Source organism: Dasypus novemcinctus, chromosome 12, assembly GCF_030445035.2.
Source record: "Dasypus novemcinctus isolate mDasNov1 chromosome 12, mDasNov1.1.hap2, whole genome shotgun sequence".
Lineage (NCBI taxonomy): Eukaryota > Metazoa > Chordata > Mammalia > Cingulata > Dasypodidae > Dasypus > Dasypus novemcinctus.
In genome coordinates, this window is record NC_080684.1 from 46,127,510 (window position 1) to 46,152,207 (window position 24,698).

The 24,698-nt window shown below is 44.2% G+C and overlaps 1 protein-coding gene across 2 annotated transcripts in view; it reads left to right on the forward strand.

Annotated features, from left to right (window-relative positions):
* RASSF3 (Ras association domain family member 3) overlaps nucleotides 1-24,698 on the forward strand; it is a 98,815-nt gene that overhangs the window by 55,655 nt on the left and 18,462 nt on the right. The window contains exons 2-5 of one of the 2 annotated variants that reach the window (XM_058308369.2): nucleotides 12,644-12,751; nucleotides 14,469-14,706; nucleotides 16,354-16,463; nucleotides 20,529-23,310. In XM_058308369.2, coding sequence (XP_058164352.1) covers nucleotides 12,644-12,751; nucleotides 14,469-14,706; nucleotides 16,354-16,463; nucleotides 20,529-20,678 — 606 coding nt within the window. In that variant the 3' untranslated portion in view covers nucleotides 20,679-23,310. Of the gene's footprint in view, nucleotides 1-12,643; nucleotides 12,752-14,468; nucleotides 14,707-16,353; nucleotides 16,464-20,528; nucleotides 23,311-24,698 lie in introns of those variants that run through there. The other variant, XM_071218926.1, reaches the window with a different exon arrangement.

Sequence of the window (24,698 nt, forward strand, 5' to 3'; positions counted from 1 at the left end):
AGACATGAGCGCGGGCCCTTGAGTTGGGCCTTTTATTTTATTATTTTATTTTATTTATTTATTTATTTTTAAAAATTACATTCAAAAAATATGAGGTCCCATTCAACCCCACCGCCCCCACCCCCCCACTCCCCCCACAGCAACACTCTCTCCCATCATCGTGACACATCCATTGCACCTGGTAAGTACATCTCTGAGCATCACTTCACCCCATAGTCAATGGTCCACATCATAGCCCACACTCTCCCACATTCCATCCAGTGGGCCCTGGGGGGATCTACAATGTCCCGTAATTGTCTGTGAAGCACCACCCAGGACAACTCCACGTCCTGAAAACGCCTCCACATCTCATCTCTTCCTCCCATTCCCCAAACCCAGCAGCCACCCTGGCTACCCTTCCCACACCCATTCCACATTTTCTCTGTGGACACTGGATTGGTTGTGTCCATTGCACATCTATGTCAAGTGGGGGCTTAGATTCCACATGGATACTGGATGCACTCCTCCTGCTTTCAGTTATAGACACTCTAGGCTCCATGGTTTGGTGGTTGACCTTCTTCAACTCCATGTTAGCTGAGTGGGGTAAGTCCAATGAATCAAAGTGTAGGAGCTGAAGTCTGTTGATGCTGTGGGCCTGGGTGTCATATATCAGTCCAGAGATTCAAATCCCCTAAATATATCTTAAACCCCAGCACCAACTACAATTCCAATAAAGTAGCATGCAAGTCTTGTGAGAAGAGATCCCCTCTGAGTCCAATTCCATCACGCAGAAACACCAGCTCCAGAGAAGGGCCATCTGCCATGGCAGTGAACCCCATCTGCCATGACCATAGAACCCGTGGGTCTCTTTATCCCTCAAAAGAACCAATACCTGGGGTTGTATCTACTTTATCTGTCTCTTAGACTCTGCTCAGTTGTGCATAAGGGCATTCCTTCTGACAACCTCCAGACTCGTTTTTAGAGACTTATATAGCCTTATAATCTCATTTCTCCTTTCCATTTCCCCCTTCCATTAGGTCAAACAGCATTTTGAAGTCATGTTATTATATGTAGACAGGGATATTCTGCTGATCCGTATTGAACCTTTAATTCAAGGTCAGAGTTGGGCCTTTTAAAAACCTTTCCTCCTCCCCTTCCCTGATGTTGGGCAGGGGCCCCAGCTGCTTGCTGTTCTGATTGGTGGGTTGCCTAACGATTCCCCGCCTGCTAGCTCTCAGGACCAATGAGGGGACCTTTTGTTCGGAGTTCTCCAGGACCAATGGGGAGGCCTGTTTGGAGTTATCTGGGGCTTCCCCTTGGCTCCGGGGGCTTTCTGAATGTAACCTTGTGGCCAGAGACGGCGCTGTCTTTCAGCAGTGGCTGTCCCTCGGGGGTTTCCGGGTGAGGCCCCAGCTGTCTTCCCTCTTTCCCTAGTAAGGTGCCACTTGGGTAGTACCCCACCCTCTAAAGTTCAGGTTGAATACTGCGCATCAAAATGGTTAGTCCTCTAGAAACCAGCAGTGGGCGTATGGGAGGTTCTCAGCATGCTTTCAGCGTCTGTGGTTCTCTCCTCCTTTCTTCCACTTCTTGGATTTCTTGACTTCAAATGAGACAGACCTGAAGGGAACCTCACTCAGCCCCTTCACTAAACAACTGTGTGTCCTCAGGTAAATTAAACTTCCCAAGCTTCCATTTTTTATTTGCAAATGAGGCATGAGTAGTACCTAATTACAGGGATATTACAAGAATTCAAAGTATGGTCGGGAAAGGCCTGGTGTGGGGTCTGGCTTCAGGGTAAGCTCAGGGAGCCGCAGGCCGCCTCCTCTTCTGCCACCGCCCAGGAGATGGGTTGGTTAATCCTGCCCAGTGCGGCTTGGAAAGAGGGACCCAAAAGGAAAGGGAGGTGGAATAGAGGGAGATGTAGTTAAGAAAAGACATATTTTCCCCTTCTAAGTATAGAGAAAGCTCAACTGTTTGGCTCAGGCAGTGCCTGTACTCTCCAAGTCCTGGGCAGGGATTCGGGTTCAGTGGGTGGAGGAGGGGGCCAGCGGCCCCCGCCCTTGGCAGTTCTGCAGCAAATCTGCTCCCTTGGTCTTTCCTCTTCTTTTTTTTTTTTCCTTCTTCTTTGAGGTTAACCTGATTCACCCCAAGCCTTCTGACTGTGACCAACCTTGTGTTCCTGACGTTTTCATGGTGACCTATGTGTTTCTCACCCAAGTCTGTAAGGACACAGGAGGACAGGGAAGGTTGTCTGTACAGAGTATCTTTAGAAATTATTTATGTGAGGCTGGCCCTTCAAGGCACTAATCCATCAGATTTTTATTTGAATTGCTCTAATTTATCTTTTAATTATTCCAGAGTATTTTACCACCTTGGTAGGAAGAAGAAAGGTATTGGAGGTTGCACATCTGTGCCTATTTTGTACATGTACCAATGTCCAGAGAATGGAGGGCAGTGGAGGTGTGTCTTTCGTTGTTCTTCATCACATATTGCTGGTGGCAGAAGAGGGAGTGCTTTGTACACTTGGTACTTCAGCTAAAGCTTTCAAAGGCTATGAACAGACTTAACAAAAGAGCTACCTTCAGTGGAGTGTGGGGTGGAAAGAAGGAGACTTCAGGAAGAGGGATTGGGTTGAGTTAATGGGAACAAGAAGAGTTTGACCCGTTTAGCTCCCTTGGACTGTTTACATTTGCCTGTGTTTTAAAAGAAGGTTAACCGCCCTGACCTCTGGCTTGGAGGGACGGCTGATTCTTTCCCTACTCCTTGTGCTCTATCCTCTCTATATCAGGTGGCATGATACGGAGCTATGCAGACATGTCTGCACTAATAAGGCTGCAATGAGTAAGAATTGAAGTTTTAAGAATCCAGGCCTTCAAGGAATGAAACGTGACTGCCAGGATATCGAAGTTCTCATTGTCTTCTACATTTTAAATCTGTACCTCAGATCTTCAACAGTGGTATGAAACATAGAACTTGAGTTGGTTTTAAGCCTCCTTTAATATTATGTGGTAGCAATTTGGACTCCATATGACAATTGGCAAAGAAGGAAGACACCAAGTATCTTTGGGTAAACTGGTTTCGGATAATTCTTTTTCAGAGTGCTAATCTATAGAAGTTTCTCGTTTTCTTGATAACTCTTTGTTGAAATTAGGTTTCACTTGGTAAAGTGGCACCTCTTTTTGCAAGCCTCTGCCCTTGGTTTTCAGATTCCTGTGTTGGAGCTGAAGCGCTCCAGAGTCTGCTGAGTCTCCCAGTCAGGCTCCGCCTGCCTCCTTGGATACTGCAGCTTTCCTTTGTGCTTCCTGCCTGGCTCATCTCCAGATGAGCTTGTTCGTTTCTTCTCTAAAATCTCACCTTATTGCTAAGGTTCAGAGGTTCCATAAAGGATACGGTGGCTGCAAGACCCAGCCTCCAAATTCTGACCTTAGCAAGAGGCTCCATTGTCCTGGGCTAATGCAAATTAGTGGACTGTGGCTCCAGAGCCACAACTGTAGTTGCTGTTAGCACAAGGAAACATAGAGCAGCTGGGTAACCTGTAGAGCCTTGAGCAGTGAGGTACCGTAATGCAGACTTTGGGTGGGTGTTGTCGCCACTTGTCTGTCTTACTCCCATCAGTGGTCTCTTATACTGATTTTTCCAGTTTTATGTTAATTTTCCTAACACCCAGAGGGCTTTCTAAGGTACTTAATTAGAGTAGTGTTGGAGATGGTATAGAATATTAGAAAACTTTCTGCTGAAAGAAACCATAGTCCAACACCCTCGTTTGATAATCAGGAGAACCAAGTCCTTGAAAAGCACCTTCCTTTGGAAACCTAAGAATCAACTGCTTCTTTCGTTTGGATGGAGACTCCCAACAGAAGGGTGCGGCAATATTTTTTTCCCAATGAACAAAGCTGATTAGCTGGATTTGGATGTGCATAGTACCAAGGCTGCTAATAATCTCTCTTTTCTTAGTTACATAGCTCACCTAGAATTTAAAGAAAGTTAAACAAGTCGTGAAACATCACCTTTCAGAAATGAATAGCATCTTAATTGACCCCCTTTGAAAACATGTCAAACTGATTTCTGAGTCTGAGTGTAATCTGGTATGCCTTGAAGTTAGGACTTCAAGCTGGGCACTGGGGAGACTGGGCCACCTCCAAGTTTGTTTTCTGGCTCCAAACAAATGAGTGGCTGTTTGACTATTGGCACGCGACTCGGTTTGAATAGTACAACCATATAGGGTATGGTGGACTGGTAACCAGGGGGTTTAGAAAGTGAGGTCATAGAAGGCCCAGTGGAAGCTCTTTGAATGTGTATCACAACTGCGATTAATCTTATTAGCATGCTGGGCCCGTGCCTGCTTTCACTGCCCCGGGTGTGTGAGGGCATTTCAGGGGCATGCTTTGAAGGGCTCTTGTTCTTTGATGATACAGATGGATAACAGAAGCGTGTAAAACTTTGTATCTGGTATTAGAAAGGCCTTTTGTTTGTGCCCCAGCAAATACATTCAGTTTTGAGAAGTGAGCAAAAACCGGCATGCAGATTGATAAGATGCACAAAGTCTAGCAGTGGGCCCTTTGGCCAGCCTCACAATCAATGGAAAGGAATGGAGCCCTCCACTGTGCCCGGCACCGTGCCAGTGCCATCCAGCATAGCATCCTGTGAGAGTTAAAAACACTGTTGGGTGAGAGGCAAGATTAAACACAGGAAACAAGAAACCATAGAAGGCAGTGTGGATGCGAAGTCTGAATTGATGGGGGTGATAGGTTCTGAGGACAGGGAGGTGAGGGCCAATGTGGTTAGGAAGGCTTCCTGGGTGGGGTGGGTTTTGAATACAGAGGATCAACTAGATCCGTAGAGGGGGTAGGTGCTCTGATTGCAGGTGACAAGGTGAGCACTAGGGGTGTGGGGTGGGGTGTTCTCGGGGAGAGTCAAAACATGAGCTGCCCGGAAGGGTGGGACAGTGGTGGGAGGTAAGGTTGGGAGAGTATAAATGCAAAAGATGGTACATTTTGATCTCTCCCCCACCCCTCTTTTTATTTTTTACAACTGCATTTAAGAGAAGGCCAGGGCAGTACTTCTACCTTATAAGGTCCCTGCCTAGTTCTATTTTTGAAGTCCATTTTTTTTTTAGGAGTCTCCTAAAATACCCACCTAGACGCCCTTCTGCTGTTGTCTTTGTTGTTTAACAAGTAGCCTTGGGGATAGAGAGGTTCTCTACAATCGTCAAGTTCAACAGATGTGGCTTTTGAGTATGCGAATGCACCCTAATGATACAGAATCCACTCACCAAGTAAATAATAAGGGAAGAGAAATAGCTAATCTTTTATAATGTGCCTATTTGCATATAATGAATGTCACATCACTTTATTACAGTCGCTTAAGGTTTCCTTGCAGTGTGCCCATGTAGATTTCTTAACTGGGGGACTCGTCAGAGCTGTTAGTATTCTAAGGAGCATTGGGAGTCCTAAAAGGAGGTGGGGGGTGGCGGGGACAAGGACCATGGTCCACAGAACATCTTGCAGGATGAGCTTCCATGGAGCACTCTCTGGGAAACACGGCTCCCTGCTCTTCTGCAGTGCTGTGTGTGCTCTGCCTTTGCCATCCCCTTCCAGCTGTACCCCATTGTTCTACATACCTTTCCTACCCCGAGGTAACAGTGATGCCTCTGATTGAAAGGACTGTGAGATTCTTCCCTCTCCTTTGCTATTAGAAGCATCAACAGAGTGAACTTTTCACATGGCTGCATTAGAAGAGACACCTGCAAACCAAGTTTGGACATGAATGGAAATAAAAACGCATCTCTTTGTCCTGCCATATAAGAAAACCCTCTCATTTGCAGGAGTCCCATCCCTAGAGTGTCTGGGATGAATCCACATGCCAGGGCCTCACACCAAGGCAAGCATGGCGTCTCCAGACGTGACCCCTTGGCAGCTTGTCCACACTGGTGCCGGGAGGACATGTCCACAAGCAGCTCATTGCACTTGTAAGCACTGAGCACCCCAGAAACAACTGAGTCTTTCCTTCAGAAGAGTTGTCTTTTTACTGTAATATTTGAAATTGTTTGCTTGTGGATTTTTTCCTTCCTCATTCTTCATTTACACCTGTGTACTCTACGGTCTAGATTTGTGTTATCCAATACAGTAGCCGTGAGTCCCATGTGGCTATTTATAGTTGTTACTGAAAATTAAATATTATGTGAAGTTCAGTTCCTCATTTCACATGCTCAGTAGTCAGACGTGGCTGGTGGCTATTGCATTGGACAGCGCAGATCCAGAACACTTCCATCATTGCAGAAAATACTATTGGACAGTGCTGGGCTCTGTCCTTATTTGGGAAAACTTTGTGGGCCCCCTCAGTACCTCTACCTACTGTAATAAAGGTTGTGGTATTGAAAGTAAAGAATGTCAGACACTGAATGTAAATACTCAACTGTCCCCAGCCACTCTTCTCACACACATGCATTTAGTAGGTTAGAGCAAGATATGCCCAATCTAGAACACAGACCTCCTTAGGGCTGTGCAGATTTAGGTGACCATCCTTTTAAAGTCTGTTTTAGTCACTGGGTTTTCATTTCATCCCTAAAATAAATCTCAGCAGATTTTTTCCTGCTAAGTCCCCCATGGCTTCCTCATCTAGTTCAGGAGCATTTAACCTGACTTGTTAAAAACTTCTTTTGAGTCTCAAACTGCTTGCTTTCTAGCTTCTAGAATTCACTTGCATACTTATTACTGTTAAGTGCGAACCTGCTTTGGTTTGCTTCAGGGCCCCTCCCTGATTGTGGTGAAAAGAGCTCTCAGAGAATGTTTTTCTCTTTCAGTCAGGTCCACAGTACTTTATTTGCTGTCCTTATTGAAAACAGTCTGGAAACAGAAGGAAAGGATTGAATACCTAGACCTGATTGAGCTCAAGCTATCCCTGAATTCCATCTGCAACAGGGGCCCACTGCTCCAAGAAATGTGTGGTCTTAGTTGTGAAAGGGTATGGTGCTTTATTCTGTACACAGTACAAGGCTGGAAACTGTTCTCTGGGCATTGCACCAGGTACTCTAGTCTTTTAGGACCTGGATAGGCAATTGCCTGTTTGTAAAACTGGAAATGAGGTGAAAAAGGTCGGAGTTCACACAAGTGTGGAATCTAGCTTCACTTGGAGAAAGCACCTGTTGGCCAGGCACATTTTTACCCTTCCCTAGTGACACAGGCTGTACCCCAAACCTGGCCAGCTCTGCATGACAGCTGTGGGACCCCAAGAAAGAGGGGTGATGGCACCATTTACTGTGTCTGTCATGACCTGACATAAGGCACTGAGCATATATATGCTCTCCTATTCAAATCAGAGCATCTGTGCTATTTGCCTTCTGGGGTGGGAAAGGGTTTATTGCCTTTTTTTATACAAGGGTGTGTAGTGCAAACAAAATTTCTTTTAAAAGATGGGTGGAGAGTAAAGACATCTTTACTGAACTGATAGCCAAGAAAAGGCAGAAAAGCAGGGACAACAGCTTACCCGCCTTGTAAGTGCCTGACACCAGTATGTAGGCAGTCAAAAATAGGTGTTGAATAATGGGTTGTATTATTTTCATAACAGTCCTAAAAAGTAGATGTGAGAAAAGCCCAGAGAGATTACATGATTTACTTTCCGTCACACAGCTAGAAAGTGGCAAAGAGGTGAGAGTCGGTATTCAGTATGTCTAAATGATAGTCCACACTCCACCACTAGGCTGAAATAGATGAAGCAGTTGGGCATATCCTTCTCCTTGCCTCCCCCCTCCCCCCGTGGCTTCCTCATCTGTCTCTGTTTGCTTGTTATTCTTGCTCATTATTTGCACTCTTTTTCTGCTTGTGGATTGTTTTTTTGTTGTATTTTTGTGGGTTTTTTTTTTTGCTAGTTGTCTGTTTTGTTTTTTCTTTAGAAGGCACCAGGAACCCACTCTGGGACCTCCCATGTGGGAGGCAGGCACTCAACTGCTTCAGCCCCAGCTGTTCCTCCTTGCTCTTTTAATAGTCACCCTCGTGTCAATTGCTTGGTTTTTGTTTTATTTTTAATTTTTTTATTTTGTTATAATTTCAGGATTACAGAAAAGTTGCAAAATATTAACTAAAATTCTCAGCTCCTTTACCCAGGTTGGTATATTTTAGGAGTCTGACTTGTGAGTCATTAAACATAGGGTTGTTCTCGTGTTTTGAGCGCAGCCAGGGCCACGTGAAGTGAGGACTCCTCTGCCTGCAGGGTGCGTCCCTTATGAAAGCGTTCTCTGGTGAAAAACCAGTGGTGTGACCCTACCCAGGAACGGAAGTTTAACCCGAGAGCGGCCCTCGAGAGCTTGCTGGATAAAAATATGAGAGAAGAGGCTCGGGTTTATAATTTTGCCTGGAGGAACTCTCCCTCTGAGGAACTTTGAGGGTTTGGGCAATATACAGTAAAAGTCCTTCTGAAACCATGGCTTGTTACTTAGCAGACACTCGGTCATAGTGTCACACCCTTGCAGGCTGCCAAGAACAATAACCAATGTATTATTCACAGGCTGCTGCGCCCCATGCCATTTCCTCTCCTCGCCCTCACATGGAAGATAAATGTTTATGCTGAGCGTTTTATCTGTTCCACGCCCCACACAGTTTTCTTTCACCTTCTCCTTGCTTTGGCCCTTTGCACCTGTTGTACCTCCTTGTCCCTTCTGTGCTCCCTTCTCCCCTCTCCCTCCTTCCTGCAAATATAGCTGTGTTCCCAAAGGCTGTCCTTCCCATTCGGGTCCCTTCTATATTCAGTATATTTGGAGGAAGGGAGGAAGGAGCCTTCTCTACATGAGAGGAAGGCGGGGGAGGTAACCAAATTGGAGGTTTTCCAAATTAAAGGTCGATCTCTAATTTTGATATAAAATAAAACCACCGCCCTCGGTGCCAAAGCCTGAGCTTGTTGGTCCTTGCCTTCGCTCACAGTTGCCAGACCCGGCCACTCAGAGAAACCGTCCTTGTTTTCATTCTGTCAGCCCTCACTCTTGCTCAGCCTAGGCTAGACAGTAAGCCCCAGGGCGAAGCGGTGGGGTGTGCCTTGTCCAGTCTGAGGTCCCCACACTTAGGCAAGTGCCAGCTCGCAGCAGGAGCTCTTGAACGGGCATGGCCTGTGGTCTTGGTGTAGGTCTGCTGCCTTAGTTGACTTATAAAATACAGGGTTTCACGGCCTGTTAGGTTTTAGCCCTTCCCTGGAATTGACTTCCCATTTGATCTTGTGATAATAAGATGTTTAGCCTGTAAAGAATTGTGAGGATCCTTGAGTCCAACCTTTTTCAGTTATTGCTCACTGCAGTTTACTTGGTTTTTATTCTCTGAGAAGGAAGGATAATTGGTACATAGCATGTCTCAGTTGTTCATATGTGGATGATTCGGGAATAGTTTCTTTTCCTAGACTGGTTTGTTTCTCTGATTCCCGCCCAGTGGTCTGGGACAGCTGCCCCTGGCCTGGTCACGTGAGGGGGCTTAAGAAAGGGTAAGTCTGATAGCAGTAGCGAAACCTGCCATTAAGAATTGACCAACTTCACTTAGCTCTGCTCTTTGATCTTACTCATTCCCTTCACTGCTTTTTCTTCTTTCATTCTTAGAACTCTCGTTTAAATCATGCTGTTGCCCATGATGGGTTTCCAGTTCATTTAAGGATGCGCCGTATTTTAAGCAGCCAAATAAAGGGTTTATGGTACAGTGGGCTGGGGCTGAGGCCTTATTTAGCGTGCCCCCCCCCCCACACACACACACACACTTGTAAAGGAAGACTGGTGAGCTGCAGCATTCTCATTGGGTCTGAGTGACTGCAGGCCTGAGTGGGGTCAAGGGAAGGGGTAAGAATGGGCTTCTCTTTATCTCTTGTCTTCAGGTATTTGGCCCTGGGCGATTCATTCCTCCCTTGTTGGCTGAACTTTCCTGGGACAGGAGTTTTGTCCTTTATTGCTCTGGTACTTTCCTCCACTACCTTTTCCCCCCTCAGGTCCCTGCCTCAGCCTGCCTCAGTAACATCCTTAGAATGTGCATATGTTACTGTGTATGTGCAACAGCCATTTCATGTATTATTAATGGTCTTTGGTTTCCTTGATTTCTCCAATAGAACCATCTTGTCCTATTGGTCACACCAGTGAAAGCAGCATATGATCTTTGCACCCAGATTGTATTTATTAGACCAGGAAGCACCTTAGAGGTGGTCCGCCCTAGTCCCATCATTTAATAGGAAATGAAGGAACAGGCTCAGAAAGGTTAGTAAGTCCCCGGGGGTGCATGGGACGGTTGGTGACAGACTCCGAACTAGAGCTCTGTCTTGCTGGGATGGTATTGCTTTTGCCCTGCCAACCTTATGTTCCACGTTGATGAAATTGTAAGTCTCTTATCATATGCACTTCAGAGTATGCATTAAAGAGTCTTTGGACAGTTAATATTTAAAAATTAATGTAGAAACAAAGATCACCTCATTTTCTTCAGCTCTGTCCTGTAGCCATTTAATTATAGATTGGAAAGAACAGGGCAAGCAGAGAGATGCAATATTTGTTTTAAATTTCTTTGGAAATAATCCTTGAGGCTTCTGACAGGTTATTTTAATCCACAGACTTTTTCCTTCTAACCTGCAACATTTTATACAGGCAGGGGGATTATACAGGCAGGGAGAATGTTCCCAGGGGACATCGAGGTCTGCCCCTGAATCTATTTTGTGCTGATATTTCTCCATTATTACTTAATACGCTGATCTGTCAGACCTTACCAGGATAGTGTTTGAAATTGAAAGGTTCCTGAGATAATTTAGAGTCAGCACACCTTTCTCAGGCCCCAAAATCAAAGAACGGGAGGCTTGAATGGATCAAGAACCATTTCATACTTGATATAGTATTCATGCAAGTTTTCTAGTATTCATTCCATGTGTACTTCTCACACTAGGCCATGGGGAGTGGATGGGGAACAAGTGCCTGCTTGGTTAGTCTTTCAGCTGTAAGGATGGCATGATGTGTCTGGCTGGAAGAGGCACCTTTTCAAAGGGTTTTGTTTTGCTCAGGTTTTAATTGCTCTTTTTTTTTTTTTTAAAGATTTATTTTATTTATTTCTCCCCCCCCCTTCCTGTTGTCTGCTCTCTCTGTCCATTCGCTGTGTGTTCTTTTGTGTCCACTTGCATTATCTGGCGGCACTGGGAAACTGCGTCTCTTTTTGTTGTTGTTGCGTTATCTTGCTAAGTCAACTCTCCGTTTTTGCAGTGCCACTCCTGGGCAGGCTGTGCTTTTTTCACGTGGGGCAGCTCTCCTTACAGGGTGCACTCCTTGCGCATGGGGCACCCCTACGTGGGGGCGCCCCTGCATGGCACGGCATTCCTTGCACGCGGCAGCACTGCACATGGGCCAGCTTACCACACGGGGTCAGGAGGCCTTGGGGATAGAACCCTTGGACCCTCCATATGGCAGATGGACGCTGTATCAGTTGAGCCATGTCCGCTTCCCATTCTTGGAGCGTTTTAGGACCCTTCACCTTCCTTTCTGAGTTGCTTCTCAGGTTTGAATCTGATTATACAGCCTCTCCTTATCAAACACCCACACCAGAATCCTGGAGACAGAAGGATTTACTGGAAAGAACAATATAGAGCAGCTGGATTAATATTTGAGTTTGGTCTCTTAACTAGTTGGGTTGTCCTTAGACAAGCCACTTGACCTCTGCAAGTCTCAGTTGTCCTTACCTGTAAAACGGGGATGTTGTTAGTTCATTGTGGTAAGGATTAACTGAGAAGACCCGTCTGGAAGTCTCAGTAAATGTTTGGAGTTGGTGGGGTTGGTGGGCTTTGGGATCTGACTGCACCAGTTAAGATTCTTTTGGCAGGTTAATTTACTTCTTAGAATTTGATCACTTCACCTGGAAGCTGGGAAATAATAATACCTCCTTGGTTAGTTGTTGAGAAAATTAAATGCAGTAAAGTCAGGTGCCTGGCATACTTGACTTTGTCAGTGTCACAAAACATGTTTGCCTCGTAATCACATTAGTTGCTTCATGAGGTTATGGACTACTTGGGCTCTTCAGACAAAAAATCATTAGTGAATTCTTCAGTGGTAAGATTTTATAAATGTTTTCACCTTCGGGGTGTGGGGAAGCAGGGATGGAGTGGGAATGGGGGGAAGAGGAAGTCTGGCCACTTGTACCTTGGCAGGAGGATTTTTTTTGGCAAATTAATTACCCTCTGGTAGTTGTGTACAGTTTGGCAGGTCAGTGGTTAGTGCCAGTTAATATTTATTAACTACTATGCTTTTTGCTGATGTTGTAAAACTACATAAAGACCAAAAAGTTAATAGAATCTGTTAAAGAAAGCCTTTGATATGTGTCTTCAAATACTATTTAAAATGGAAATGACCAATGTAGCAGAACCTCTGAAGGAATGGTATTTTTGCAGAAGGGAAATTTAGCAAATACAGTTTGCAAAATATTTAATATTTAATAAAGCATTGCTTTTAGCCGCTGACACATCAGTTTTATTTGATATTTATCTCAGGAAGAATATAGTCTGAAGGAAAGAGAACCATAATTAGTAGATGCCCTGGAGATTTGAAAGAGAAAGAGGGCGTGTGTTTTATTGTGTGTGCACACCATGATTTGCATGGAATGTAAAAAGATCTCTGGCTTATCTGCATTTTTTCCCTATTACTGCTCATGTGTGGCCTGGCTTGTTTTTCTTCTAGGATGAAGAGAAAGAGAAGGAAACCCACAATTACCTGACCAAAGAGGAAATCAAAGAGAAAGTTCATAAATACAATTTAGCAGTCACAGACAAATTGAAGATGACCTTGGTAAGCCACCACATTACTTTTCAGGTTGACAGATGTGGGTAGTACCACAATTTGTATGTTTACAAACCTCTGAATAACATAGCAAGTCAATGTATGTGGAACAGGGAAAGGGACTATTTCTGCATGTTTAAAATTTAATCTATATTTATTAATAGAAGTAGCTTTATTTCAAAACTAGTTGCTGGGCTGTCCTTTAAACAGTGAAACTCCCCTTAAAAATTTATTTTAAAAAAAGTTTTTGTGACCCCCATAGGGTATTTAGCATCGAGTGCAATCATTTAATCATGGCCTATTTAGCATGAAGATGGCAACTCAGATTCTAACAAAACCTTGGGTAAGTTTTAGCTTGTGAAAATAAATGTTGAAAATATCAGGAAAAGAATTTTGTGCCTTGATTGCGGTATCCTGGAGCTAAGTTTTTCTCAGCTGCTTGTCAGCATAAGATGAGGTAGTTAATGCGCGGCTGCCTGTATGGCTTCCTGTGTGTCCTTTCTGGTCTAGGGTGTTTAAAGTGCAGTGGGGAGAGAAAGTGTAGGAGGGAGAAGGGACAGGGCTTGGGGACAATGAAACAAGAGCTGACAGCAAAGCTCGATTATGCCTGTCCCTGTAAACTGAACCTGCCCATTTGGTGTGACCTTCCGCGTGCCGCCTGCCAGTGTCCAGGACCCTCTTTTTGTTGGCTGTGAACTGAGAGAGTTCAGCAAAGGACAGAGGGACCTGCTCAGAGCAGGCCCTACTGACTTCTGTGACCCTTTTGGGGAGGAGCTTTTAAATATAAGCCCCTGTGACAAAGGATCCCTTTTCCTCAGTGGGACTTCACCAAAGAAGGGGAGGGAGGCAGAGAATCCCAAGATGATTATTCATTATTCCAACAGTGTTATTTTTACTTTTTCAACACACATTTTTAATCAAAGGAGAGAGATTCCACTTGCTATGTTTTCTTTTCTCATAGAGGTAAAGACAGGCAGAAGTTTCCACAGAGCATTACAGTAATTCTTTTTCTGCGGGTGGGGAAGACGGGGAGACCAAACCATTGTTATTACTTTTGGCAACTCAAGAAATAGTAATTCTATGATGTTAAGATAAGTTCCCATAATATCTGTTGTTCACACTATAGTTTGAATTTCTTTTTAAAATACTGCTGCTTGGAGGTGCCTGAAGGATATCATCGTGTATCCCCTGCTCTACGGGATATATGCTCTATAATAATGTTTAAGCAAAATGTGCCATCTAGTACTTATCATGATAGCTACTGGGAATGAAAAGAGCCTGTTCTCTTACTGTCAACTCATTATTTAGGTCTTTCACAGTCCTAATTGTGACCCTCCTCTTTTGAGGATGATGTTTCCTTTGAGCATTTGGCTTAGACATAGCCCCCGAGCCTTAATAAGTTTTGTGGTTTGGTCAGCATCTGTGCCAGTGGAGTTGTCACCTCACACATGGGCCCCAACCCCTCACATGTGGCGAAGCAGGCATGAGGGCTCCGGGGACCTAGTCGGCCACACCGTCAGGAGGTGCCTTCCGTGGCCACATCTGCCCCACAGACCTTGCCTCTGGAAGCACTTTGGTGTGCACTCCCCGAGGGCACATCTTCAGTACAGTTCTGCCACAAGCTGTAAAAGACGAGAACGGGAGAGAGTTTCACTTTTCTGTTTGGTTTTGATATACCCCTCCTCTAAAATGCCCACCTAAGTGCCTGCTTTTCTTTCCTCTTCAGAATTCAAATGGGATTTACACTGGCTTCATTAAAGTCCAGATGGAACTCTGCAAACCTCCACAGCCTTCTCAGAACCCTGGAAAACTCACTCCCAGTAGCAATGGTTGTATGAACACACTTCATATCAGCAGCACAAACACGGTCAGGGAAGTGATCGAGGCCCTGCTCAAGAAGTTTCTCGTGACCGATAGCCCTGCCAAGTTCGCACTTTATAAGCGTTGCCACAGGGAAGATCAAGGTATACTGCTGCGCTTAAAATTAAAGTGGTCTCTCTGCTTTTATGTTTGTGTTTTATCTTCATTAGCAGAAGGAAGACTTTTGTATCTGTGTCAATTACATCAGAGTCCCCGGAAGCTTCTGTAAGCCACGGTGATCAGGGCACATGCTTATTATTTCTTGCCGTCCCTGTTTCTGAGTCTGACAGTTGTGAGTCTGCAGCAGCTTAGAGGCATATCTGCATATAGGGAGGACTGTGACGAACAGGGGTTGGGGGGTGTAGCTTTGATTTTAATGTTCTTCTGGACAAAAGAGATGCTTCCGTGCTTGAAGTTTTCCATAGCTCGTTCCACATTTGATCTGCATCTGACCACAGCGGCCTAGTAGGTCTGGGTTTTGTGAGACTTTGAGGACAGGGATGTACACGTGTTTTGTAGCGTATTGCAGACTGACAAATGGCATGGTGCAGATTTCTTCTATTTCCTTAAGTTGTCTCACTTAGTGTTTTGTTACATTGGGGTGTGTGCCCCGGAGGCACCTAAAATGGGTGAAAAACGTTTTCATCTAGGGTCTGCCTAAAATTAATACCCACATTCAGTGGATCGAAAGGTAATATTAAATTACTCCATGATACTGAATAAGATATTCTAGGACAGGCAGTTGCACAGAAATTGATACCAATGGTGGACAATAGTTATTTAGTTATTCATTGAGTGCTAATTGGAAAATGGTGTATATGTGTGAGCAATAAAATATTTAAACTTTCTCTGGATTTTTTCAGGGTAAAGTCTAAAGCAGTCATGGAAGAAAATATCCTAATCTTGACATGGCAGGAATATCTTTCAGTTGCAACGGGGTGAAACCCAGCGCATTGCTGAAACTGTTCATTGATTGAGCGCACACCATGCACTAGGCCCTGCGGAATACAGAATTGACTAGACCTGGGCTCCTGACTCGGGAGCCACAGGCTTAGCTGCATGGGGAAGTGCAGACTAATGTGTGCTGGTGATGTGTATGTGTTTTTTCCATAAGTGCCACAGTCACATCAGTGAGCTCAGGTGGCACTTACATCTTGCCAGCCTCTTTGCCTGCTCACCTGGCCTTCAGCTGCACAATCTGACAGTAATAGCATCACATTGAAATATTACCTTTGTGTCTAGCAAATCTTTCAGCACAGCAGACAGTGTCAGTACCTGTGTGTGTAGCACGAGACACGGCTGTGCTTGAAGCCACAGAGCATGTATTCTGACTGTTTAGTTTGAGGCTACAAATCCTAAATATTCATCTGAAAAGTGGTTTTGCTAGAAGAGCTCTGATTTCATGTTCTTCGATGGTATATTTTTGGTGTTTTTAAAGGAGTTACACAGTTTAGTTTCTTACTGCTTTCTAAAAGGAGGAGCAGAACTGATTATAAATGTTTTTGTATTGCTACCCATTAAAATTTCCTTCTTAATCAAGGCACAGTTTGCATTGGGTAGATAGAAAGGAAATAGTTTAGAGATTTCATTCCACTTTGGGCTGTGGGCTGTTGCTGATAGGAGGAGAATTGTGACTTAGCGCTGAGGTCCCGTGGACTGCTAACTTATCTTGGAGGAGGGTTGATGGCGGGTGGTGTTGGGGGTGATTAAAAAGAGTCGGTGTGTAACCTGCTGTTGGTTTCCTTACCCAGTCTATGCCTGCAAGCTCTCAGACCGGGAGCACCCGCTCCATCTACGTCTGGTAGCAGGGCCAAGGACGGATACACTTAGTTTTGTTCTTCGTGAACATGATGTTGGAGAGGTGAGTGATGGTTCATCTTTCCTTTAAACTATACAGAACAACTGAGCCTGTTGTATTGCTTTAGTGAGTTTACCACTGGGCAGGGTGGGCAGAGAGCAAGAGAGTCAGAGTGTGTCTGTGTGTCTGCCTGTCCTGGAGAGGTGGTCTATGGAATATGGCTTTCTGTGTGTTTTTGAATGGTCAGAAATGAACTCAAAGTTAGTCTACAGTATGATTCTCTTACAGTATTATACTGACCTTGATTTTCAGAGGTGGAAGGTGATCAAATTTTGTCCTTGCTCTCTACCCAGTGTCATTTCTACCCATTCCACCCCCAAAGTACTCTAATCCAGCTGAACTTTGAAAATCGACACTCTCCATATGTTTGCTACTAACAAAAGTCGCCAAGCTAATTCATTCCAAAGGGAAATAAAAGGAAATTCAATCTCCCTACCATGAAAGACGCGTTACTTTCTACAGTCTTTCCCCCCCTGCCCAGTCAAGTAATTAAAAAATTATGTTTATATGCATCGTTTGCCATTTCTCTCCAGGGAGGATTGCATTTAAGCTAGGTCATTTGGAGGAAAAAGTACTATAGACTGTCCTAGATCAAGTGTCAACTTTAAGATGAAATTTGAGCAAAATTCTTAAGCGCTAGGTCTCAGTTTGCTGTTGGGAACAAGAAATGGTATGAAATGTCTGTGTAGGATGTTTTGCAATGCAGTGAGAATAATACGGTTTCTAGGTTAAAAGAGGAAACCAGGACTCTACTTCCTGCTGTGTTTCTGGTTAGATTAGGAACATGACCTTGGGTGAATCTTCTAATCTTCTAGTTCTTATTTTTAAAATCTGTAAAATGGGATTAAAGACTATAAAACATGATTTTGAGTCACCAGTGAGAAATGTATGTCAACTTGCTTTGTAAGTAGTAAATTTATATGTAAGTGTAAATTAGAACTTTAGGGAGTTTTAGGAAGACAGTGATTTTATACATTTTTTTAAGTTCTTTTGATTTGATTCTGATATTTTAAAGCAGTTAAATTGAGACTCTCATTTTGGGGAGAAAGCTGTGCACAGAAGTCTAATTTGGCCTTGCAGTTTGGCATGTGGCAGTCTTCCGTGTGAAAGTCTAAGCCAGATACATTAGCATAGTCTTAACGTTTTGCTTTTCTTAATTATTGGTCTTTTAAACATTGCATATAGTTTAGTGCAGCTAGAGCTCCTAGAGTTAGCTACATTGTCTGGGAAAGAATTATGCTCACTTGAATTTTGAAAATTACCTTGTGTTGTAGTTTAATGTTTCAGATTGCTTTATTGGTGTTTCTTGTTTCCTGGTTATTTAAGGTTAACTTTCCATAGCTGTTAGAAGGTGGGAAGAAGATACGTTACTGTGTCTCCCCCCGCTGTTGTCTGCTCTCTGTGTCCATTCACTGTGTGTTCTTCTGTGTCTGCTTGTCTTCTCTTTAGGCAGCACTGGGAACCAATCCTGGGACCTTCCAGAGTAGGAGAGAAGCGCTCCATCTCTTGTGCCACCTCAGCTCCCTGCTCTGCTGTGTCTTTTCTTGTCTCTCCTCTGTGTCTCTTTTTCTTGTGTCACCCTGCTGCACCAGCTCTCCACTCGGGCCAGCTCGCCACACGAGCCAGCACGCCTTCACCAGGAGGCCCCGGAAATTGAACCCTGGACCTCCTATATGGTAGACAGGAGCCCCGTTGCTTGAGCTACATCCACTTCCCTACTAAGTCTTTATTTTGGATAACTTAACATGTGTGAAACATAAAATGTTATTTATTTACTTATTTAATCAACAGGGTATTTTTTTTTTTTTAAGATTTATTTATTTCTCTCCCCTTCCCCCGACCCCAGTTGTCTGTTCTCTGTGTCTGTTTGCTGTGTCTTTGTCCGCTTCTGTTGTCAGCCGCATGGGAATCTGTGTTTCTTTTTTGCTGCGTTATCTTCTTGTGTCATTTCTCTGTGTGGGCGGCGCCATTCTTAGGCAGGCTGCACTTTCTTTGGCACTCGGCTGCTCTCCTTACGGGGCGCACTCCTTGCATGTGGGGCTCCCCTATGGAGGGGGGATACACCTGCGTGGCACGGCACTCCTTGTGCGCATCAGCACTGCGCATGGGCCAGCTCCACACGGGTCAAGGAGGCCCAGGGTTTGAACCGCGGACCTCCCATGTGGCAGACGGACGCCCTAAACACTGGGCCAAGTCCACTGCCCAACAGGGTATTTGAATGTTGAAAGTTTTGCTCTCCTATTTCATGTTTCTCATTTTCATTAATAACCAGCTCAAAACTTCTCTCTGGGAAACTTTCTATTATTAAGTTGTTTCCAGGCCTTTCCCTGACACACCTTGCAAGTCCCCCTCAGAAACTGTTTCCTGGCCATGGTGATGATTTCAGCCAGGACCCAGGTCCCCCTTTTGGGCAGGGGATACATGTAGTTTGCAACAACCTCCCAGATGATGCCAGATAACCCTTCTTGACATTTACTGCTTTAATTAAAAACAAAACATAACCAAAAACCCTCCACATTTATTTGGTGCCTGCCTAGTGCCAGGTACTGGGCCACATGCTAGAGAAACAGAGCTCAGAGGCTCCCAGGCAATTGACAAATCCTGAAATAGTGAGAAGCACAACAGTTACAGTGTAAGTAAGATGTAGGCTAGATCGATACTAAGCAAATCATCATGATTTTTAAATGTTGGTTGTGAACCATCTAAGGCTACTAGGGTTCAGTGAAATCTTTCTTTTTAAAAAAATGTTGTGATGATATACACACAAAATAGCATTTCCTCTTTTAACCACTTTTAAGTATGCAGTTCAGTAGTAATTACATGCACAATGTTGTACTGCCATCATCATTGGGTCTTGTATTAGATTTGGTCCTGGGCATCAATGGCAGGGGGAAATCAGGGAAGGCTTCTTGAAGAGAGTGGCGTTTAAGTTGAGACTTGAAGGGTAGGAGTTAGCCAGGCAGATTGACAGAAGGGTGAAGCCAGGAATGAAGAAGACGGTGTGAGAGCAATGGGGTTGGGGAGACCTATGCCAGACAACTAAGGCGAGCCTTGAATGGTGGTGAGCAGGGCAGAGGTGTGGCCAGAATTGCATTTTACAAAGTGCACCCCGGCTGGCAGTTTGGAACAGATGGGTGGTGGGGGACGTAGGAGTAAAGCGAGGAGGCCAGGTAGGAGGCTGCAGAGGGCCTGGGGCAGACGGTGGTGGTAGTGAGGCAGCAGGAGAGGTGGGGGAGGTGGGCCAACCCGAGAAGTGTGTGGAGGTGAGGAGGTTGGCGGTGGGTGAGGGAGAAGACGAGCAGTGACTCCAACGGGAGGGAAGAGTGTTCTGCAATGGGAGAGGTGAGTCTGGGGATAGAATGCGGTGAGGAGTTAAAGTGTCTAATGGACTTGGGGATGTGGAAGTCTTTGACCCCAGTAAGAGCCATTTTGGAGAACAGTAGGAGCAGAGAGCAAAAGTTTGTTTGGAGTGAGCTCAGGTGAGAGTGGGAGTCAGCACAGCTGGTGACAGACTTGTTTCTCAAAAACCACTACTTCTAAGGCATTGGCTGTGAGGGAGGGAGGACCCCACCTCCATGTGCTCATGGTCTGCATTTCTTTTCTTTTCTTTTCTTTTTTTAAAGATTTTTATTTCTCTCCATGCTGCCGCCCCCCTGCCCCTCCCTTTATTTGTGCTTGCTATCTTCTCTCTCTGTCTGTTTGTGATTGTCTTCTTCTAGGAGGCACTGAGAACCAAACCCGGGACCTCCCATGTGGGAGGGAGGCACCCAGTGGCTTGAGCCACCTCTCCTCCTGCTTGTTGTCTCTCATTGCATTTCCTCATGGTGTCTCTCCGTTGTGTTGTCTCGTGGCATCATCTTGTTGCATCAGCTCACTGCACCAGCCCTTCACATCGGCTTGCTGTCTTGCTTATCTTCTTTAGGAGGCACTGGAACTGAACCTGGGACCTCGCGTGTGGTAGGCAGGCACCCAATGGCTTGAGTCACATCTGCTTCCCACAGTTGGCATTTCTAAGTCTTGACTCTGACTTAAACACCTGCATTTTTCTCTTTTTGTGGTCTTTCACAGTGGGAAGCCTTCAGCCTTCCAGAACTACAGAATTTCTTGCGCATCCTGGACAAGGAAGAAGATGAGCAGCTGCAGAACCTACAGAAGCGCTATACGGCCTACAGGCACAAGCTTGAAGAAGCCCTCAGCGAGGTGTGGAAACCTGATTAAAGTGTGGGCTCACAGCCTCCCGGGCAGGCTTTTCGGAGTGCGTGGAACATGCTCAACCCATGTATACAACAGCAGCAAGCGTCTCTCTCGTCGGAGGGCTGTTTTCTTGCCCCATGATGCAAGGGTCTTCTCTCTCTCTAGATTTAGTTTCCAAAACCAGGTCACACAGCGTCCTGCATCTTGTATCCTGTGTAAGAGCCTCTGCAAGCTTGTTAAGTTACAGCCCTGCAGTGTTACCTCTCGGCAAGCTGTGAACCTCGGTCATCAACAGGCAGCCTTCTAGAGTGCTTTGAAGCATGAATCCTGTTTCCCCTTCCCTGCCCCCCCCTTTTTTTAGTTATTTTAATTATATGATGATGTTAAGCTTAAGGATGTGCAAATGATTTTTTAAAAGCTTAACAAGTTATCTATTTGAATACTTGCTCTATGTTGAAACTACCTGTTTTTTTGTTTTGTTTTGTTATTAATGTCAAAGGAAACCATCCATGTGAACCAAAAGGCACAGGAAACTAGGAACTCTGAGGACTTTGTGAAGGATTTTGTAGGTGTTGGGCAGAGAAAGTAAAGAGCAAGTTGGGAAGAAGGCCTGAGTAGAAGTGGAGAGCTCTGAGGACCCAGAGCACATGGCTTACGTAGTAAGTTTATGGTAGAGGAGAGAAGTATATCTGTAAACAAGTAAATGCATTCAGTTTTGAGTTGTGGGGCCCATTTTAGGATTGTTTACTTTCTTAGTGGGTAGAATGTGGGAACATAGCCAAGGAAGGTAGGGGCTAAGCCTAGAGGAGGAGCGCATCAGCTCTGGAGCTGATAAGGAGAATTCAGGCATCAGGCAGGTGGATCTTACACATGTGGCTAGAGGTGGGCCTTCCAGGCGCTGATCTGACTTCTTAGGTTGAGCTCCTTGCCCCCCGATTCTGCCCTTGTGGAGTGGAAGTTCTTCTGGTGTAGCTTCTCTAGAGAGGTGGATGAGTTCCTAAGGACTTGTGACTGTTTGCCGTTAGGTTACGGTTTTTCCCAAGGTGGTTTGCAAGATTACAGAGACACTTGGGTGAGGGGTAAGGGTTGGGAGCAGCTGTTTTCCTCTTGATTGTTAAGCTAGGAGATTTATCAGGTTAAGGACTCAGAAAACTTTTGTGACAATCATTTTTTTCATTCCTGCCTCCCTTGTTTTTTTCTCTCTTTTCTTCCCTTCCCTTTCCCTCTTATTTTCCTTTGCCCTTTTATAAATTGATGTTGGTTCTTAATGATGTAGAACAGGGATATTGATTAAAGAAATACCAACAGATCCTTGGTTCTGAAGGATTCCTTGACTGTAAGTAGGAGTGTAGCAAAAAAGGTAGGGAAGTACGTGCCTAGCTGACCACACAACAGGGGTCTTTATGGAAATATTTATTTTAACAGAAGTGCATGTTTCTACCAACCAAAGAAATGCATGTGCAATAGATGCCTTCCCTAAATCAAGTTAACTAACCTCATTTTCTGCAGCCATTTATCTGAGAACAGTGAGAAAGTTATGCTGTGGTTCCAGAGAGGCCTTAAGTAAGTCTATTTTTAGTCTAGATATTTTTTGTTTATAAATTCCCAAGGAATTGTTAACGCGTTGGTGACACCTAATGGATTCTTTTTGAAATTCCAAGGTGCTTCAGTTCTTTGCCTCTTGTGTGAACTGTTGCCTTCTGTTGCATCTCTCTTCTGACTTTTCAAAGAATACCCATCCTGTAGGAGGCAGATTTAAGCATTGCTTATGCTGTGCCACACAAGTTCTGAGACAAATCATATCTTCCTAAGTTTTTAAGAAAAGTGAGGGGGGAAAAATGGTAGAATTAGCTATAAAATATATATGGCACATCTTGATTAATTTTGCATGTAATTTCTTTTTAGTGCTTTGATGAGGCTTTAGTGACATTGTCACCCAACACTTTATCATTCAGGGAATGTTTTCATGATTTTTATCATGGTTTTACTATTCAGGCTATGGCTTGGCTTGGGTTGGAGTATCCTGTTATCAACCACCTGGTCTTTTATTTACCCACCCTAGTTCAACTGTAAGTTTATATTTGTGAAGTATTTGTTTCTCAGACTAAGACACTGTTGGAACCCAAAGTATTCTATGGGTATCTGTGAATTTTTTTTTTTTTTACTTGAATTAGCTTGTCTAAAGTAGGCATCCTCATCTTTGTTACCCAGAACCTCACTCACTGTCATGTGCACTACAAGTTGTGATTTGGAAAACTAGCTGTATTGAAATTCTGTCCATTCACGGTTCTTGGAAGACTGATGCTCTCTTCCGAACACTGGTTACTGCAGCAGCATTTTTAGTGAGAAAAAAAAAAAAAAAGGCCACTAAGGCCAAAGAAAGATTTAAAAAAATAATTTTACAAGTTCTTATGTTAAACTCTCTAAGCTTTGCTGGAATGCTGTTTTCTCTTCAATATGTGATGGTACAGGAAAGACGTTAACCAAGAGGGTAGTATTGTGTGGGAGCATTTTAAATTGCAGAAGTAAAAAATTATAATATTTATAATTTTGATGAGTTTAATTTTATTTTTTATAGGGAAGATTTTTTCCCCCCTAAAATTGTTTCTGGAATGGCAAATTGTTTTCATTATTAAAAATTGCAGTTGTTATTTGATATTTGTGTGTTTTTTCTTATAATATGCCAGTAAAAAGAAGGTCCCAGGGGGAAGCGTCCACCTACCACATGGGAGGTCCAGGGTTCAATACCAAGGGCCTTCTTACCCATGTGGAGCTGGCCCATGTGCAGCGCTGATGCACGCAAGGAGTGCCCTGCCATGCAGGGGTATCCCCTGTGTAGGGGAGCTTCAAGCACAAGGAGGGCACCCTGCAAGGAGAGCCACCCCACGTGAGAAAACGCAGCCTGCCCAGGAGTGGCGCCGCACACCCGGAGAGCTGACGCAACAAGATGATAAAATAAAAAGAGACACAGATTCCCGGTGCCGCTGACAAGAATACAAGCAGACACAGAAGAACACACAGTGAATGGACATAGAGCAGACAATGGGGGGTGGGGGGAGGGAAGGGGAGAGAAATAAACAAAAAATAAATCTTAAAAAAAAAAAAGGTCCTAGGAGTGGAATGAGCTTCTTTTGCAGATACAAAGGGACATGTGCCAGAATGTGACCACCTTCACTCAGTTTCTGTAGGGCAAATTTCTTCTCCCAGATGTCATTTTTTCCTTTTGTTTTATCCTTTGGGGATAGCTGAGTGTCTTTCCATATAACATATTCCTATTTGACTTAAAACAACTGTTAAATAAATCACACATTCAAAAATGCAGAAAGCATTCAGTTTTACAAATTATTCTTATGACTTTTGCCAAAGTAGAACATGTTCAGTTGTTTTGAAGTTCCTCTGAGGGATTTGTTAGGAACAGAAGTGGTTATTCGGAAGATAGATTTCCCCAAGCTGAAGCACCCTGTTTGCACTACTGCTTTCTCATCTTTTTACTTCAGCCACTCCTGCTAGAGGTAAGTGTTTTTCCTACTAGACTGCCCCCTGGAGGGACTGGCACGATAGAAGCGAGGTTGGCACCAGTCTGTGAAGGGAAAACATTTCAAGTACAATAGCTGCTTTATAAATAAAAATACTATGATAGAAAATTATGGCTCCGTGTAGTTCTTTTTTTTTTTGAAATGTGCAGAGGAATCCAGTTTGGTAGTTCAAGCTTGGGCTTCCTGCAACCCAAGGTGCAGAGTGTTTGGAAATTTTATCCCACAGGAGGGGTTAACTTTCTGCCCTAGTCTGCTTTTTGGAATTTGTTATCAATTGGTAACTTAAGATAAATATTCTTATGTTGCAAAATTAGTAATCAAGAATTTTATACTATACTTGGGAGGCTATTTTGCTATTTTGAGAGGAGAAAGGTCTGTACTATAATAACAAATGCGTATATAGTGCTTAAGTATTAGTAGTTACCATTCCCATTTTACAGATGGGAAACGACACATGGCGGTTCAGCAGCTTATCCAAGGCCACCCTGTCAGTGGGTATCAGAGCCTG